We start from the raw sequence: 18089 nt of genomic DNA, 5'->3' as shown, positions 1-18089 counted from the left end.
GGAGAAAGGGTAGGGCGGGGGAGGGGGGGTGGGAGAAATGAGAAAGGCATACTAAGAATCAGACTTTTAATGATAGAGAACAAACTGGTTACCAGATGGGAAGTGGGTAGGGCAATGGGTAAAATAGGAGATGGGGATTAAGGAGTGCACTTGTGATGAACAACAGGTGTTGTATGGAAGTGTTGGATAACTATATTGTACACCTGAAACTAATATCACACTGTATGTTAACTGGAATTTAAATAAAAACTTTTTTTAAAAAACTGGCACTACCTAGTACACTTGAAGATGCACTCATATCCTCTGACTTTACAATTCTGCTCTGGGTACATAACCCCTGATAAATGTTATTAGCGCTTGTGCATCAGGTGACATACATAAGAATGCCATGTTTATCATGGCAAAAAAAAGGAAACAAGTGCCAATCAACAATAGAATGAAAAATATACCCTAATCATAGAATGGCATATTCCAAAGCAGTGAAAATGAACTATATAGCTACATGCTTAATCATGAATACGTCTCAAAATAATGTATTTTAAAAAGCAAGTTTTAAAAAAACAGAAAGATACATACAGTATTGTTCTATTTACATAAAAATTTAAAACAAGCATAACCAAATATATTTTAACACATTTGCATAAATGATAAAACTATAAAGTAAAAAGGAATAATTGCATGAAGATAATTCCATAGTGTAACTTCTATAAAACTACCTGTAGTTGCTTTAAAATTGTGCATATCTAAAGAACAACGCTTTCTCTTGCCCATTTGCAAAAGAGTCTTAGTCTTTCTTTCACTGAAGTAATATATGTTGTACAAAGTGTACAAATATTTTTTTTTTCCTCCAGAAAAGGACTTCACTGGGGCTCCTGGGTGGCTCAGTCAGTTGAGCACCCAACTTCAGCTCAGGTCATGATCTCATGGCTTGTGGGTTCAAGCCCCACCTCGGGCTCTGTGCTGACGGCTCAGAGCCCAGAGCCTGCTTCAGATTCTGTGTCTCCCTCTCTCTTTGCCCCTCCCCTGCTCACGCTCTCACTCTTTCTCTCTCAAAAATAAATACATATTAAAAAAATATTTTAAGAAAAAAAAGGACTTCATTGATAAGTTTGTTGTTAGTAGTTGTATTACTCATGAATCTTTTACTCAGTTATATCTTATGAATAATTCCATTCTTAGAGCAACCTGTTTTCTCATGACCATTGAAAGTCCATAGACTTCTAACACTCTTAAAATATCAATCAGGTAATTGTCATATCAATTAAGTCCATTATTTCTGGCCTGTCATCCTGGAGGAAAATCTTTTCTAGCACATCATTAGACCATCTACATATCTTAGTTAACTTTTCTCTACTTTAGTGGGAAGAACAGTAGAATTTTGAATTCTGTGAAGTGTTCAAAGAATTTCTTAATCATTTTGTCATCTCCTCTTAGGATACCCATTAAAGACATTGGTTTCTTTGTACTCTATTTAATTAGTGTTGATATATAAAGAGAATAAAATCATTGTATCAATGTTCCAGAAGTAAGGAACAATAAATACACAAATTGGAGCCAAACATCGTGACTGTAACTAGGCTCTGCCAGTTGTGTTTTCCTAAACTGGAAAATAATGTATTCTCTTAAGTCTAGCATAAGAGAAGAAATGTGGTGGAACTATTCATTAATATTTTCCAATCTATTATAATTATTATGGATGGATTTTATTCATTTTGATATTTATTTTGGGAAAATGTAAACTATGTCCAATCCATCCCAGAACGGAAAAGGAATTCTATACTCAACAGAAATGTCATAATAAGACTCTCGTAACTCTATTCTAGGTGGAACCAAAAGTAGTAAATTTTGCTTAAAATATTCACATTAATATAATAAAGAATAATATTAGATGTTAGAAATATACAATAAAATATAAATGCAACTATGAAATCATTTAAAGTGTTGAGAATTTTCTACTAACAGAGGTTTTCTTTTTTTTATTTAAAAAAAAATTTTTTTAACGTTTATTTATTTTTGAGACAGAGAGAGACAAAGCATGAATGGGGGAGGGTCAGGTAGAGGGAGACACAGAATCTGAAACAGGCTCCAGTCTCTGAACTGTCAGCACAGAGCCCGACGCGGGGCTCGAACTCATTGACCCTGAGATCATGACCTGAGCCAAAGTCGGCCGCTTAACCGACTGAGCCACCCAGGCGCCCCACAGAGGTTTTCTTTTGAATACTTAACAGGTTGTCTACTTAAGGAAATGTTCTCTAACTGCTATATATGTATGTATGTGTGTGTATATATACACATATATACACACACATACATACATATATACATACATATATATGTATATATATATATAATATACATAATATATAACATATATTCTATATAATAATTATTGTAAAACTGTTTTAATTTATTTGTAAGAGATTTGTCTGAAACTTCAAATGACTTACTTTTGTAGGCTTAACTATTTATTCCTTTTTTATTGCAGCCCTTTGGAGTAAATCAGCCTGGACCTTATATCATGTATACAACTGTAGATGCAAATGGATATCTGAAAAATGGTTCAGGTAAGACTTGATACAATATCCATAATACACAAAAACACCTTCAATCAATATATTGGCAAGGTAAGCTGGATGACAAAAATTATCATCATGTTTTCACACCAGAAACTGTGCCCATCAGATTACAAAAAGATCCTTATGATAAATATACTAACGTTCATTCCTCATATATCCCGATTATGAGCCATATTGGAGCCAAATCATTATCCTCACTTTTCAGTTGAAGTAACAGAGAAATTGGGAGACATTACCTGAGTTATTTTGACCAAGATGTGAAGTGGTAACTTAGTTAACAAAGCTATTCTTAGAAGAAGTAAAAATTAGGAATCCAGTCTACAACCTAGACTAATTCTAGTTTTCTCATATGTGAAATAGAAGCTACAATGTTATATATAGGTTTTTTAATATGTGATTATAAATAAAAACTTCTAGTTGTATATTTGAATAAATAATAAAGGGAAATGCAATCAAAACAAAAAAGAAATAAGACTAAGCAAAGGATGTCCGTTTTTGACAGATGGCTAGCTGACTGAGAGGAGGTCCAAATCATAGTAAATACAACTGTTCTAATTTCAATTCCCTAAATAAGAAAAGGAACCCTAACATATTAATGGGCTTCTTTGAGATTCCTAGAGTCCTAACCATGAAGAAGTATAAAAAGAGTTGCTGTTACTCGTCCATTTTTATGTACCAAAAAAAGGAAGAATCCGTATATGACCATTCTCTTTTTATATAATGGCTTAACAATAAATGAAATATAAAAGAATGAGTTTCCTTTTTAGCTAATTATACACACTTAAGACTCTCAATTATAATACTGCTTCAGCATAGAAACATTCCATAAAACAAAAGCTGTTTAATAAAATTCACGGAGAAATTGACAAACATGACTAAAAACAAATACTTTAATAAGTACATCATTGTTAGTCAAGAAGATTTGAATAAGGATATAGACAATTTGAACAAATTACTTATCTATGTTTTAGTTCAGATACATATCAAACTGTACAAAAAAGTTCCTGGGACCAGTTGGTTTTATCTTTTATCAGTTAATTCTGTTTGAGTTTTAACATGTAGATAATTTAATTGCTAGGTAAGCTGTTCCAGAGCACATGAAAAAAAGATGTACTTATTTCATTTAATGAAGTAAGTATAACTTAGGCAGTCTTTCACTAACCCTCCTTCAAAAACTGGAAATAAACTCTCTTCCCACCAAACGTCAGTAGAACTTGATGGTGTACCTCTCTTATAACACCTACCACACTCTACCTTGTGTCAATAGTTCTATATCTGTCTTATCTCCCATTAGACTATAGACTCATTAAAGACTGGTTCTATACCTAATTTTGTCTTTATGTGCTTTGCCCTTTCTAGGACACCCAAGTATTGGTTGAAATGCTAACATAAAACCAGTTCAAGGATTTATATTTCTTTAAAATAAGATTTGAGACAGAAAACTTGAACAGAAAGCTTAACCAAAATAGATTATAGTGACAGTTCATAACTGGTTGCAAAAACAATTTCTTCATCTAACATAAAGTAGTATAAACTATTGAAAAAACTGAATTAAAATTAATAGATCTGTGTTTATTATTATAAAGCCTCTACTTTATGCTGGCCACTATTGCAAACTCACTTTATGGTATCTCATTGAATTTCACAGCACCCTTGCATGGCAGCCCTCAGTCTACACCTGAGGATGCTGAGGCTCCGGGAGCTCAAGTAATTTAGCTGTTTCAGTCAGCTCTTAACTAGTAGAGCTGGACTTAAACTCAGCACTAACTACAAAACCTACACATTCTTTTATTTTTCTTTCTTATAATGTATTTATAAAGTCAAGTGAATTACCATTCAGTGTAGTATTGGTTTCAGGAGTAGAACCCAGTGATTCATCACTTACATATAACACCCAGTGCTCATCCCAACAAGTGCCCTCCTTAATGCCCATCAATCCTTCCACCCACCTCCTCTCCAGGAACCCTCAGTTTGTTCTCTGTATTTTACAGTCTCTTATGGTTTGGCTCCCTCTCTGTTGTTAACATATTTTTCCTTCCCTTCCCCTATGTTCATCTGTTGTGTTTCTCAGATTCCACATATGAGTGAAATTGTACATTTGTCTTTCCCTGCCTGACTTACTTCTCTTAGCATAATACACTCCAGTTCTATCCATGTGGTTGCAAATGGAAAGATTGCATTCTTTTTGCTTGCTGAGTAGTATTCCATTATACACACACACACACACACACACACACATACCATATCTTCTCTATCCATTCATCAGTCGATGGGACATTTGGTCTTTTTTCATAATTAGGCTATTGTTGGTACTGCTGCCATAAACATTGGGATGCATGTATCCCTTCAAATCAGCATTTTTGTATGCTTTGGATAAATACCTAGTAGTACAGTTGCTGGATCATAGGGTAGTACTATTTTTAATTTTTTGAGGAACCTCCATAGTGTTTTCCAGAATGGCTGCACCAGTTTGCATTCCCCCCAGTAGTGCAGAAGGGTTCCCCTTTCTCTCAATCCTTACCAACATCTGTTGTTTCCTGAGTTGTTAATTTTAGCCATTCTGACAGGTGTGAGGTGGTTTCTCAGTGTGGTTTTGATTTGTATTTCCCTGTTGATGAGTGATATTGAACTGGAAGTCCTAGCCTCGGCAATCAGACAACAAAAAGAAATAAAAGGCATCCAAATTGGGAAAAAAGAAGTCAAACTATCACTCCTTGCAGATGACATGATACTCTACATGGAAAACCTGAAAGACTCCACCAAAAAACTGCTAGAACTGATACATGAATTCAGCAAAGTCACAGGCTATAAAATCAATGTACAGAAATCGGTTGCATTTCTATACATCAATAATGAAGCAGCAGAAACAGAAAGTAAGGAATCGATCCCGTTTACAATTGCACCAAAAAACATAAATGACCTAGGAATAAACCTATCCAAAGAGGTAAAAGATGTGTATGCTGAAAACTATAGAAAGCTTATGAAAGAAACTGAAGAACACACGAAGAAATGGAAAAACATTCCATGCTCATGGATTGAAAGAACAAATATTGTTAAAATGTCAATACTACCCAAAGCAATCTACATATTCAATACAATCTCTATCAAAATAACACCAGCATTCTTCACAGACTAGAACAAACAATCCTAAAATCTGTTTGAAACCAGAAAAGACCCTGAATAGACAAAGCAATCCTGAAAAAGAAAACCAAAGCTGGAAGCATCACAATTCTGGACTTTAAGCTGTATTACAAAGCTGTAATCATAAAGACAGTATGGTACTGGCACAAAAACAGACACATAGATCAATGGAACAGAATAGAGAACCCAGTAATGGACATATATAGATGGCCAACTAATCTTCAACAAAGCAGGAAAGAGTATCCAGTAGAAAAAAGACAGTCTCTTCAGCAAATTGTGTTGGGAAAACTGGACAGTGACATGCAGAAGAATGAACTTGGACCGCTTTCTTACACCATGCACAAAAATAAACTCAAAATGGATGAAAGACCTAAATGTAAGACAGGAAACCACCAAAATCCTAGAGGAGAAAACAGGCAGCAACCTTTTTGACCTTGGCTGCAGCAGTTTCTTACCTGACATGTCTCCAGAGGCAAGGGAAATAAAAGCAAAAATGAACTATTGGGACTTCATCAAGATAAAAACTTCTGCACAGCAAAGGAAACAATCAACAAAGCTAAAAGGCAACTGACAGAATGAGAGAAGGTATTTAGAAATGACATATCAGATAAAGGGTTAGTATCCAAAATCTATAAGGAACTTCTCAAACTCAACACCTCAAAAACAAGTAATCCAATGAAGAAATGGCCAGCAGACATGAAATGACACTTTTCCAAAGAAGACATCCAGATGACTACCAGACATGAAAAGATGCTACAAAACCTGTACATTCTTAATACTACTACAATATTTTTAAGTGTCATCTTGTAAAAAGCTTAGGGTATCCTAAAAAGAGGAAATTATCCCTAATAATCTTTGTTTCATTTCTATTTTAACCATGGTAACTGTGTAAAGTGAAAATGACTAAATTTAATAAACATAAACTGTTGTTTTATGATGTTTTGGTTTTGGTTTAGGCTTAAGACTTTGTACTTAATGATTTGTGTTTTGTAGTGATTTCAGAAACAGCATTTAAATAATGGGTACATCCTTTGACTTTCTAGGAGGTTGCTGATCCTACTTTATTTAGTAGTTAAGTGACAGGAGGAGTCAATTTACCAGTGATGCTTTTTTGTTTGTTTTGTGTTTTGATCAGGATAAATTGAATTTTATTGTGCTTTCCAAGTCTTGGTTTTATTTTAAAGAACATTCTGAAAGGCTCTTTATATAGGAGCTCCCAGCAGCATTAAAGTGAATGTAAAATAGTAAAGTTAATGCTAGTTCATATCAGTGAGCAAGTATTGCTTCAGCTTTGATCTTCCCACAATTTATATATATATATATATATATATATATATATATATATATATATGATTTATTGTCAAGTTACCTAACATACAGTGTATACAGTATGTTCTTGATTTTAGGCGTAGATTCCTATGATTGATCACTTACATACAACACCCAGTGCTCATCCCAACAAGTGCCCTCCTCAATACCTATCACCCGTTTTCACCCTGCCCCTCTACCCCCCACCATCAACCCTCACGTTGTTCTCTGTATCTAAGAGTCCCTTATGGTTTGCCTCCCTCTCTGTTTGAAGCAATTTTTCCCCTTCCCCTCTCCTATGGTCTTCTGTTAAGTTTCTACAATTCCACATATGAGTGAAAACATATATCTGTCTTTTTCTGACTTATTTCACTTAGCATAATACCTCCATTTCCATCCATGTTGTTGCAAATGTCAGGATTTCATTCTTTCTCATTGCCAAGAGTATTCCATTGTGTATATAAGCCACATCTTCTTTATCCATTCATCAGTTGATGGACATTTAGGCTCTTTCCATAATTTTGCTATTGTTGAGAGCACTGCTATAAACATTGGGGTACATGTACCCCTATGCATCGCACTCCTGTATCCCTTGGATATTCTATTTTTAATTTTTTGAGGACCCTCTGTACTGCTTTCCAGACTGGCTGCACTAGTTTGCATTCCCACCAGTTCCCGTTTCTCCACATCCTTGCCAGCATCTGTTGTTGCCTGAGTTGTTAATTTTAGCCATGAGGTCGTATCTCAATGTGGTTTTGATTTGTATTTCCCTGATGATGAGTGATGTTGAGCATCTTTTCATGTGTCTGTTGGCCATCTGGATGTCTTCTTTAGAAAAGTGTCTATTCATGTCTTCTGCCCATTTCTACACTGGTTATTTGTTTTTCGGGTGTTGAGTTTGGGTAAGTTCTTTATAGATTTTGGACATGAGCCCTTTATCCAATATGTCATTTGCAAATATCTTCTCCCATTCCATTGGTTGCCTTTTCCTTTGCTGTGCAGAAGCTTTTTATCTTGATGAGGTTACAGTAGTTCATTTTTGCTTTTATTTCCCTTGCCTTCAGAGATGTGTCAAATTGACCAGTGATTCTAACAAACTGCTTGATGTTGTTTCTAAGGGACATTGTTACTATCTTTTATGTCCTTAGGACTTGAGGATACTCTTCAGTAATAATAATAGCCAACAGTGATTAGTACTTACTCTGACCAGGCATTGTACAAAGCATTGTACATGGATGTTCTGATTTGTAATACTGGGCATAAAATTTCCTTTCAGCTATATATAGTGCATAAAGCTTTTAAAATGTAAATACATAAGAATTAAAAAAGCACTCTAGTGAGGCGCCTGGGTGGCTCAGTTGGTTAAGCATCCGACTTGGGCTCAGGTCATGATCTCCTGGTTCGTGAGTTCGAGCCCTGCATCAGGCTCTGTGCTGACAGCTCGGAGCCTGGAGCCTGCTTCAGATTCTGTGTCTCCCTCTCTCTCTGCCCTTCGCCTGCTCATGCTCTGTCTCTTTCTCAAAAATAAATAAACATTTTTTAAAAAATTTTAAAAAGCACTCTAGTATCATAATAGTACATATATTGGTACATAAGGAAGAGGAGAAAAATTCTCAGTAAAACAAGGAAATGTTATGATTCTGGTATTCTGCTTTTGCATTTCTTTTTTCCTTGATTTAATGAACATAGATTTCCATTTTCCTAATACATTCTGAAGAAGATAATAGATGTACCTTAAAATTTCTAATATTTCTAACATTCTTCATTTAAGACAAAGAAATTACACTTTCAACAGTTAAGACTATAGTAAATTCAGGTATTTTAACCAAAGAATTAAAATAATTAAATTAAAATGTATGACCAGATTGTTTTATTAAATGTGTTTTTACTATATTAATTTTGGTATCCTTGAACTTTTTCCATGTAAGCAAAAATACTTTTGAAAGTTTTTCAATAATTCATAGAACAGGCATTCTATGTAAAAAACCAAAAAGAATGGTTTAGTTACATTCGTAGGTTAGAAAACCCAATATTCATAGGCTAAACACTAGGAACCAAATAGTACACTCTGCCAAATATTACGTGACTATTGTTATTCCTTTATATTAATGTAGGTAGTAAGAAGTACTTATTCTTTAATCTGTAAATATTTTAGAATTTATTTTAGTGATATATGAATAATTTAGTAGATGAGATGGAATGGGTGTTTGTTATTAAGAGTTAAATTATCTTGGGATGCCTGGGTGGCTCAGTCAGTTGAGCGTCCGACTTTGGCTCAGGTCATGATCTCACAGTTTGTGAGTTCAAGCCCTGCATCGGGCTCTGTGCTGACAGCTCAGGGCCTGGAGACTGCTTCAGATTCTGTGTCTCCCTCTCTCTACCCCTCTTCTGCTCACACTCTGTCTGTCTCTCAAAAATAAACATTTAAAAAAAATTTTTTAAAGAGTTAAATTATCTTTCTCACCTAGGAAGATATCATTTAATACACTCAAGTAGTTTAAGAAAGGAGACACTAGTGTTCTAAAGACTTCTTAAAATGGAAAACAGAAAAAAATTATTCCATAACATTGGCCAACTCAGGCTTAGTTCTCAGATTCAAAAACTAAATGTTAAGAACAAAAATATACAGATTCAAACCTTGTAATCAATTTTTTAAATCTCTGCTATGTTTCACAAGCTAATTGATATTCTTTAAGGTTCTCCTAGCATTAATTCTTCTCACACTCTACCCTGTGAGTGGATAGTTATTTCAAAGGCTGCTATGCAGTTTGTAACTATTAAATGAAATATAATAGGAAAGCACTTAGAATCAGTTATTACCTCAGACAAAAATCTTAAATCTGTGGCAGTGCTCAACAACAAAAACAAACACAATTCAAAAATGGACAAAACTTGGGTAGATAACTTTCCATAAAAGATATACCAATGATTAATAATACTTGAAAAGATGTTCAATAAAACTGATCATTGGATAAATACAAATCAAAACCATAATGAGATTCTACCTCACACTGATTAGGATGACTACTAACCAAACAAAAAAGCAGAAAGTAACAAGCATTGGTAAGGATGCAGAGAAATAGAACCCTGTGCTATAGGCATATGCTATAGGCAGAAATTTATATTCCCCCAAAATTCCTGTGGAAATCCTAATATCCAGGGTATTAGAAGATGGGGCCTTTGGAAAGTGATTAATGCCCTTATAAAAGAAGCCCTGGAGAATTGCCTCCCCCTTCCCATCATGTGAGGACACAGCAAGAAGGCTCTGACTATGAACCAGGAAGCAGACTCTCACCAGAATACAATCATGCTAGTTTCTTGATCTCTGACCTCCCAGCCTCCAGAACAGTGCAAAATATATTACTGTTGTTTATAAGCTACCTAGCCTATGGCATTTTTTTTTATAGTGGTCTCAACAGACAGACATGACAATAATGTAAATGGTGCAGCCGCTATGTAAAACAGAATGACAGTTCTCACAAAATTAAACAGAATTTACTATATGATCCAGCAGTCTCACTCTGGGTATATACCCAAAAGAATTTTAAACAAGGTCTCCAAAATATATTTGTAAACCCATGTTCATAGCAGCTTGATTCACAATTGCCAAAAGGTGAAAGCAACCCAAGTGTAGATTAACAGATGAATGGATAGAGAACTTGTAGGGAAAATGGCAGAATAGGATGATCCTGGGCTCAACTTGTCCCAAGGATACAAGTAGATAATCCTCACATCAATGTAAATAATCCAGAAGATAACCCAAAGACTGGCAGAACAGACTCTCCACAGTTAAATGTACAGAAGAGGTCACATCCAAGAGGGTAGGAAGGACAGAGATGTGGTCTGGAGCTAAATGGACCTGCAGGACTGGCTTTAGGAAGGAGGGACCCAGCAGCTCAGAGAAGGGAAAGAAACATTCACTCACACCAAGCACCCCAGGCACAGAAGACTAATCCTCATAACGTGGCTTTGAAAAACAGAGGGACATAATTTCACAAACTCTTGCAGTCATTGGGGCTTCACATCTGGCAGTTTAAAAATCAGCAGATTCAGGGACCTATAACTTTCATCAAATTCTAACTATTTGTTGAACATAACTATCTGTTGTGTTTAAAGTGGTTAATAATAGGAGAGTTTAAGAGACAGTGCATTTGAGCCACCTGGGTGGCTCAGTCGGTTAAACATCTGATTCCTGATTTTGGTTCAGGTTGTGCTGTCACAGTCATGAGATCAAGCCCCATGTCAAGCCCTGTCTGGCTCTGTGCTGAGTGTGGAGCCTGCTTGGGATGTTCTCTCTCTCTCTGCCTCTGCCTCTCCCTCACTTGCACTGTCTCTCTCTCTCTCTCTCAAAAAAAAAATAAATAAATAACAACAAAAACAAAAAACACAGCACATTGAGCCCTAGAAGAGCCAGCAGGGCAGTGGGAAATTGAGTCCCCCACCCTTGAGGAGAGAGCACAAACAGCCCAAGGGGATACAGCATAGAAGCAAGTTTCAAAATGCATTGGGTATATGGGAGAAAGATTTGTTACTAATCTCAGAGTATAACCTGGAGGGTCAGGAATCATTGGGAGACTTCTCCAGGAACAGTGAAGCTGGTGTACACCATTTCCCTCAATTTCCCCTAGATACACAGATACCCACGCAAAACAGGAAAGCACCAACATACCCCACCTAGCTTGCTAACAGTGTGCCCCACCCCCGCGTTCTCCTGTGAACCCACCCCACCTTGTCCAGAATCCATCCAAAGTGGTGCCACAAGCCTGACAGTATGCAAGCAGCCTCGACAGGCCAGCACCACTCTATAAAGTGACTCCTGCCCCTGGTAGAAAGAAAGATAACCACGCATACCAGTCCAGCTATGGCCCCAGCAGTGAGCTAAGGACAGAGAGCTGGTCTGGCTGCAGGCCCCACCCACCACCCAAAACTTCTCAGGGGACAACACAGGAAAAGTGCTGGGTAGTTTGCTGCTACTCCGTCTCTGGCAAACACCAGCTATGACTCAACTCAAGGCCAAGGCAACCCCAAACTGGCCGACTAACAACACAGGACCAAAACCTGCCCACAACAGCCAAAAAAAAAAAAAAAAAAAAAAAAAAAAAAAAACATTTCAGACAACTGGATTGAAAGCAAATGCAGCTTAGCCACAACAGTAGGTGCACACAGCACATACAGAAGACACCCCTGAAGTGCCAGGTTCTGGTGAACAGGAGACATTGCAATGCAAGACCCTACAGGATCTCTTCTTCCTAAGGCCACTACTTTCAAGGCAGGAGCTATAGCTGACTTTGCTAACACATAGAAACAGACTCAGATATTTAGACAAAATAAGGAGACAGGAGAACATATCCCAGATGAAAGAACAGGACAAAATCACAGCAAGAAAACTGAACCAAACAGAGATAAGTTATATGCCTGATAGGTCATTTAAAGTAGTGGTCATGAAGGTATTCACTGAACTGGAGAAAAGCCTGGAGGTTCTTAGTGAGACCCTTAACAAAGAGGTTTAAAAAATATGAAAAAGAACCAATCAGACATGAAGAACTCAATAACTGAAATGAAAAATACACTAGAGGGAATGAAGCAGAAGAATGTGTCAGTGACCTAAAGGACATGGTAATGGAAAGCATGCTGAACAGAAGAGAGGAAAAAATAACAATAATAAATGAAAAGAGACTTAGGGAACCTTAGGACATCATTAAGAATAATAACATTCGCAAAAGGAGGAGAGAGAAAAGGGGGCAGAAAATGTATTTGAAGAAATAACATCTGAAAACTTCAGAAATCTAGGGAAGGAAACAGAAATGCACATCCATGAGGCACAGAGTGCCCTCAACCCATGGAGGTCCACACTAAGACATATGGTAGTTAAAATGGCAAAGAGTAGCAATAAAGATAATTTTTAAAGCAGAAAGGGGAAATAAAACAGTTATATACAAGGTAAACCCCATAAGGCTATCGGCTGATTTTACAGCAGAAACTTTATAGGCCAGAAGGGAGTGGAATGATATATTCAAACTGCTGAAAGAAAAGTCCAGCAAGGCTCTCATTCAGAATAGAAGGAGAGATACTTTCCCGAGACAAACATAAATTAAAGGAATTCATGACACTAAAACAGCTCTATAAGAAATGTTAAAGGGGATTCTTTGAGTGGAAAGGAAAGACCATAAGTAAGAGTAAGAAAAGAAGGAAGCATAAAGGCAGTAAAATTAAGAATATCTATAAAAATCAGTCAAAGGATTCAGAAAATAAAAGGATTTGAAATATGATACCATATACCTAAAATGTGAAGGGAAAAGAATAAAGAATGGATTCAAACTTAAGTGACCATCAACTTAATGTAGCCTGCTATATACCTAAAATGTTATATATGAAACTAATGGTAACCACACATCAAAAACCAGTAATAGATATGCAAAAAAAATAAAGAGAAAGGTTTCCAAATATATCACTAAAGAAAGCCAACAAACCATGAGAGAAGAGGGCAAGCGAAAAAAAGAACAGAGAAGAACTACCAGAACATCCATAAAACAAGTAACAAAATGACAAAAAGTACATACTTATCAATAATTACTTTGAATGTAAATGGACTAAGCACTCCAATCAAAAGACATAAGGTGACCGAATGGATAAAAAAGCAAGACCCACCTATATGATGCCTAGAAGAGACTCAGTACAAACACATGAAGGTTGAAAGGGAAGGAATGGAAAAGCATTTATCATGCAAATGAAAGTGAAAATAAAGCCAGGGTAGCAATACTTATATTGGACAAAATAGACTTCAAAACAAAGACAGTTAATAGACAAAGAAGGACAGTATATAATCATAAAGGGAACAATCCAACAAGACGTTGAAACAATTATAAATATTAGTGCACTCAACATGAGAGCACCTAAATACATAAATCAGCTAATAACAAACATAAAGCAAGTAATTAATAGCAATACAATAATTTTAGGGGACTTGAACACCCCACTTAAAACATTGGACAGATCATCCAAACAGAAAATCAACAAGGAAACACTGGCTTTGAATGATACACTGGATCAAATGGATCTAACAGATATATTTAGAACAATCCATCCTAAAACAGCAGAATACACAGTCCTTCAAGTGCACATGGAACATTCTCCAGAATAGATCACATATTAGGCCCCAAAACAAGTCTCAACAAATTTAGAAAGATTGAAGTCATACAATGTATCTTTTCTAACCACAGCACTATGAAACTAGAAATCAACCAAAAGAAAAAATCTGAAAGAACACAAACCCATGGAAGTTAAATAACATGCTACTAAACAATGAATGGGTCAACCAAGAAATAAAAGAGGAAATCCAAATACATGGGGAAAAAAATGAAAATGAAAACACAACCCAATCAGGGAGGTTTATAGCAATACAGTTCTACCTCAAGAAACAAGAAAAATCTTAAACCTATCAACACCTAAAGTTGCCAGAAAAAAAATAACAAACCCCAAAACTAGTTGAAGGAAATAATAGATTAAAAGCAGAAACAAATGAAATAGAAACTAAAAATGAAATACAACATGTCAATGAAATTCAGGAGCTGGTACTCTGAAAAAATCAACAGAATTGATGAACATTTAACCATACTAATCAAGAAAAAGAGAACTCAAATAAACAAAATAAGAAATAAAAAAGAAGAAATAATAACCAGCATCACAGAAATACAAAGGATTGTAATAGAATATTATGAAAAATTATATCACAAACTGGACAACCTTGAAGAAATTGATAAATTCCTAGAAACCTATAATCTCCCAAATCTGAAGCAGGAAGAAACAGAAAATTTGAACAGACCAATTACCAGCAATGAAATTGAATCAGGATTCAAAACTCCCAACAAACAGAAGTCTAGGAACAGAAAGCTTCACAGGTGAATTCTACCAAACATTTAAAGAAGAGTTAATTCCTATTCTTCTCAATCTATTCCAAAAAATAGAAGAGGAGGGAAAGCTAGGATTACCCTGACACCAAAACCAGGCAAAGGCACTACAAAAAAAGAGAACTACTGTCCAATATCTCTAATGAACATATATGCAAAAATCCTCAACAAAATATTGATGAGCTGAATCCAACAATACATTAAAAAATCATTCGCCACAATCAACTGGGATTTATTCCTGTATAGCATGTTTTACTATTTGCAAATCAATCAGTGTGACACATCACATCAATATGAGAAAGGATAACATATGGTCATTTCAGTAGATACATGAAAAGCATTTAACAAAGTACAACATCCATTCATTATTATAAAAAAAAAAAAAACCCACAACAAAGTAGGGTTAAAGGGAACATACCTCAACATAATAAAGGCCATGTATGAAAAACCCACAGAGAACATCATAATCAATGGGGGGAAACTGAGAGCTATTCCCCTAAGATAAGGAACAAGAAAAGGATTCCACTCTCTCCACTTGTATTCAACATAGTACTGGAAATCCTAGCCACAGCAATAAGACAAGAAAAAGAAGTAAGAGGCATCTCAATTGGTAAAGAATAAGTAAAATATTCACTGTTTGCAGATGATTTGATCATATATGTAGAAAATCCTAAAGACTCCACAACTAGAACTAATAAATATCAATTCAATAAGGTCAAACAATACAAAATCAATGTACATAAATCTGTTGCATTTCTATACAACAGAAAGAGAAATTAAGAAAACAATTCCATTTACAATTACACCAAAAACAATAAAATAGCTAGAAATAAACTTAATTAAGGGGGTGAAAGACAGCATCTTTTTTTCCTCTAAAGTGCTACTTCAGATAGTAAATTCAATAACTTCGCTAAAAGAAATACTTTTATACTTTGATAGCTTCTAGTTTCTTCACATTTGTTTATAACTCTATTACAGCTTTTTTTGTTTAATTATTTCCTTCCTTGCTTGTTCTTAAAGGAGGTATGCACACACTCATCACTTGTACCAAGTAGTGTAAAAGTGCAATGAGGTTTAGTGATAACTGACAGGGAGAGAAACAGCAGAATACATGGCCCTCTGTCCTCTCACTATATTACAGCAAGGCACACCTTAATCAACTGTAGTGGGATGCACCATGGAGAATGCTCCAGTAGAAGATAAAATGTCCAGAGAATGTATTTTTTACAGATCTTGGAAGAAAATGAGGAATGTCTAGATGAAAAGAGAAATTCCTGGTTAAGGAAAATGGCCTTCTTAGAAAGGAAAAATCTCTGGAACTAAGCTTCAGTTATTAGCTTGTTCTTTTATTGATCAAACTCAGACCTGCTGAGCCAACTTCTTACTAGGTTGTCAAAAGGTAGGAGAAAATGAACCCAGAGCCATCTAGATTTGCCTCTCCTCTTTTGCCCTTAAATTATAAGCTCCTCAATTTTCAAATATTTTCCCTTTTTTTATATTTATTTTTGTTTTTTAATTTACATCCAAGTTAGTATATAGTGCAATAATGATTTCAGAAGTAGAATCCGGTGATGTATCCCCTACATATAATACCAAGTGCTCATCCCAATAAGTGTACTCCTTAATGCCCCTTGCCCACTTAGCCCATCCCCCTACTCCAAACCCCTCCAGCAACCCTCAGTTTGTTCTCTATATCAAATCTTGTCCCAATTCATCTTTTTGTTTGCAGTGCCATAAAGTGTCTGGCAGATAATATTATTTAGGCAAGTAGATAGAAAGGGGGAATCCTAACTAAATATTCATAAATTTTATACTATTTGTGTATTTTATAGTCTATGGCAGGATTTCTCAAATTAGCACTATTGACATTTTGGGCCAGATAATTTTTTGTTGTGGGTGTTGTTCTGTTTATTATAGGTTGTTTAGCAGCCTTTCTGGCCTCAACCCATTAGGTTCCACTAACACCCTCTGGTCATGACAAACAAAAATGTCTCCAAAGAAGGACAAAGTGAGAGGAATCACACTTTTTGACTTAAAGCTATATTATAAAGTTATAGTAACCAAAACAGTATGGAACTGACATAAAAATAGACACATAGACCAGTGGAACAGAATGGAAAGCCCAGAAATAAAGCCCCACATACATGGTCAACTAACATTTGACAAGGGAGCCAAGAATACTTAGCAGAGGAAATAATGATCTTTTCAATAAATGATGTTGGGAACACTGGTTATTCACTTGTGAAAGAATGGAACTATACTCCTGTCTTATAACACTCACCAAAATTAACTCAAATTGGACTAAAACTTAAATATAAGACTGGAAACCATAAAACTAGAAGAAAACACAGGAAAAAAGCTCTTTGACATGGGTCTTGGCAATGGCTTTTTGGGTCTGATACCTAAAGTACAAACAAAAAAAAAAAATCAAAATTAAACAAAGTAAATATAGGACTACATCAAACTAAAAAGCTTCAAAAGAAGTGATCAACAAAATGAAAAGATAGCCTCAGAATGGGAAAAAAATATTTGCAAATCATATATAAGGGGTTAATATCCAATATATATATAGAACTCATACAACTCAATAGCAAAATAACAAGTAATCCAATTTAAAAATGGACAATGGAGCTGAATAGACACTTTTCCAAAAAAGGTATACTGATGACCAACAGGTACATGAAAAGGTGCTCAACGTAATTAATCATCAGGAAATGGAAATCAAAAGCATAATGAGACATCACCTCATGCCTGTTAGAATGGCCATCATCAAAATGATGAGAGATAACAAATGCTGGTAAGGATATAGAGAAGAGGGAACCCTCTTGCCCTGTTGGTAGCACTGTACATTGGTGCAGCCACTATAGAAAACAGTATGGAGTTTCCGGAAAATAATTAAAAATAGAACTACCAGATGATCCAGCAATTCCACTTCTGAGAATATGTCTGAAGGAAATTAAAATACTATGTCAAAGACATATTTGCTCCCTATGTATACAGCAGCATTATGTGCAGTACCCAAGATATGAAAACAACCTAAGTGTCCATCAGCAGAGAACGGATAAAGAAGTTGTAGCATGTGTGTACACACACACACACACACACACACACACACACACACAAATTGACTATTATTCAGCCATAAAAAAAGAAGGAA

The 18089-nt window shown here is 35.5% G+C and overlaps 1 protein-coding gene and 1 long non-coding RNA gene across 2 annotated transcripts in view; one reads left to right on the top strand and one right to left on the bottom strand.

Annotated features, from left to right (window-relative positions):
• ITFG1 (integrin alpha FG-GAP repeat containing 1) overlaps positions 1-18089 on the top strand; it is a 342666-nt gene that overhangs the window by 276097 nt on the left and 48480 nt on the right. Inside the window, exon 14 of the mRNA XM_049620921.1 lies at positions 2486-2564. Coding sequence (XP_049476878.1) covers positions 2486-2564 — 79 coding nt within the window. The remainder of the gene's footprint in view (positions 1-2485; positions 2565-18089) is intronic.
• Positions 1-18089, bottom strand: part of LOC125915222 (uncharacterized) — a 199208-nt gene that overhangs the window by 156529 nt on the left and 24590 nt on the right. The window lies entirely within an intron of this gene.

The sequence above is a fragment of the Panthera uncia genome (genome assembly GCF_023721935.1).
Source record: "Panthera uncia isolate 11264 chromosome E2 unlocalized genomic scaffold, Puncia_PCG_1.0 HiC_scaffold_19, whole genome shotgun sequence".
Classification (NCBI taxonomy): domain Eukaryota; kingdom Metazoa; phylum Chordata; class Mammalia; order Carnivora; family Felidae; genus Panthera; species Panthera uncia.
The sequence above is the reverse complement of the archived record's forward strand: the minus strand, read 5'-3'. Positions and strand labels throughout refer to the sequence as shown.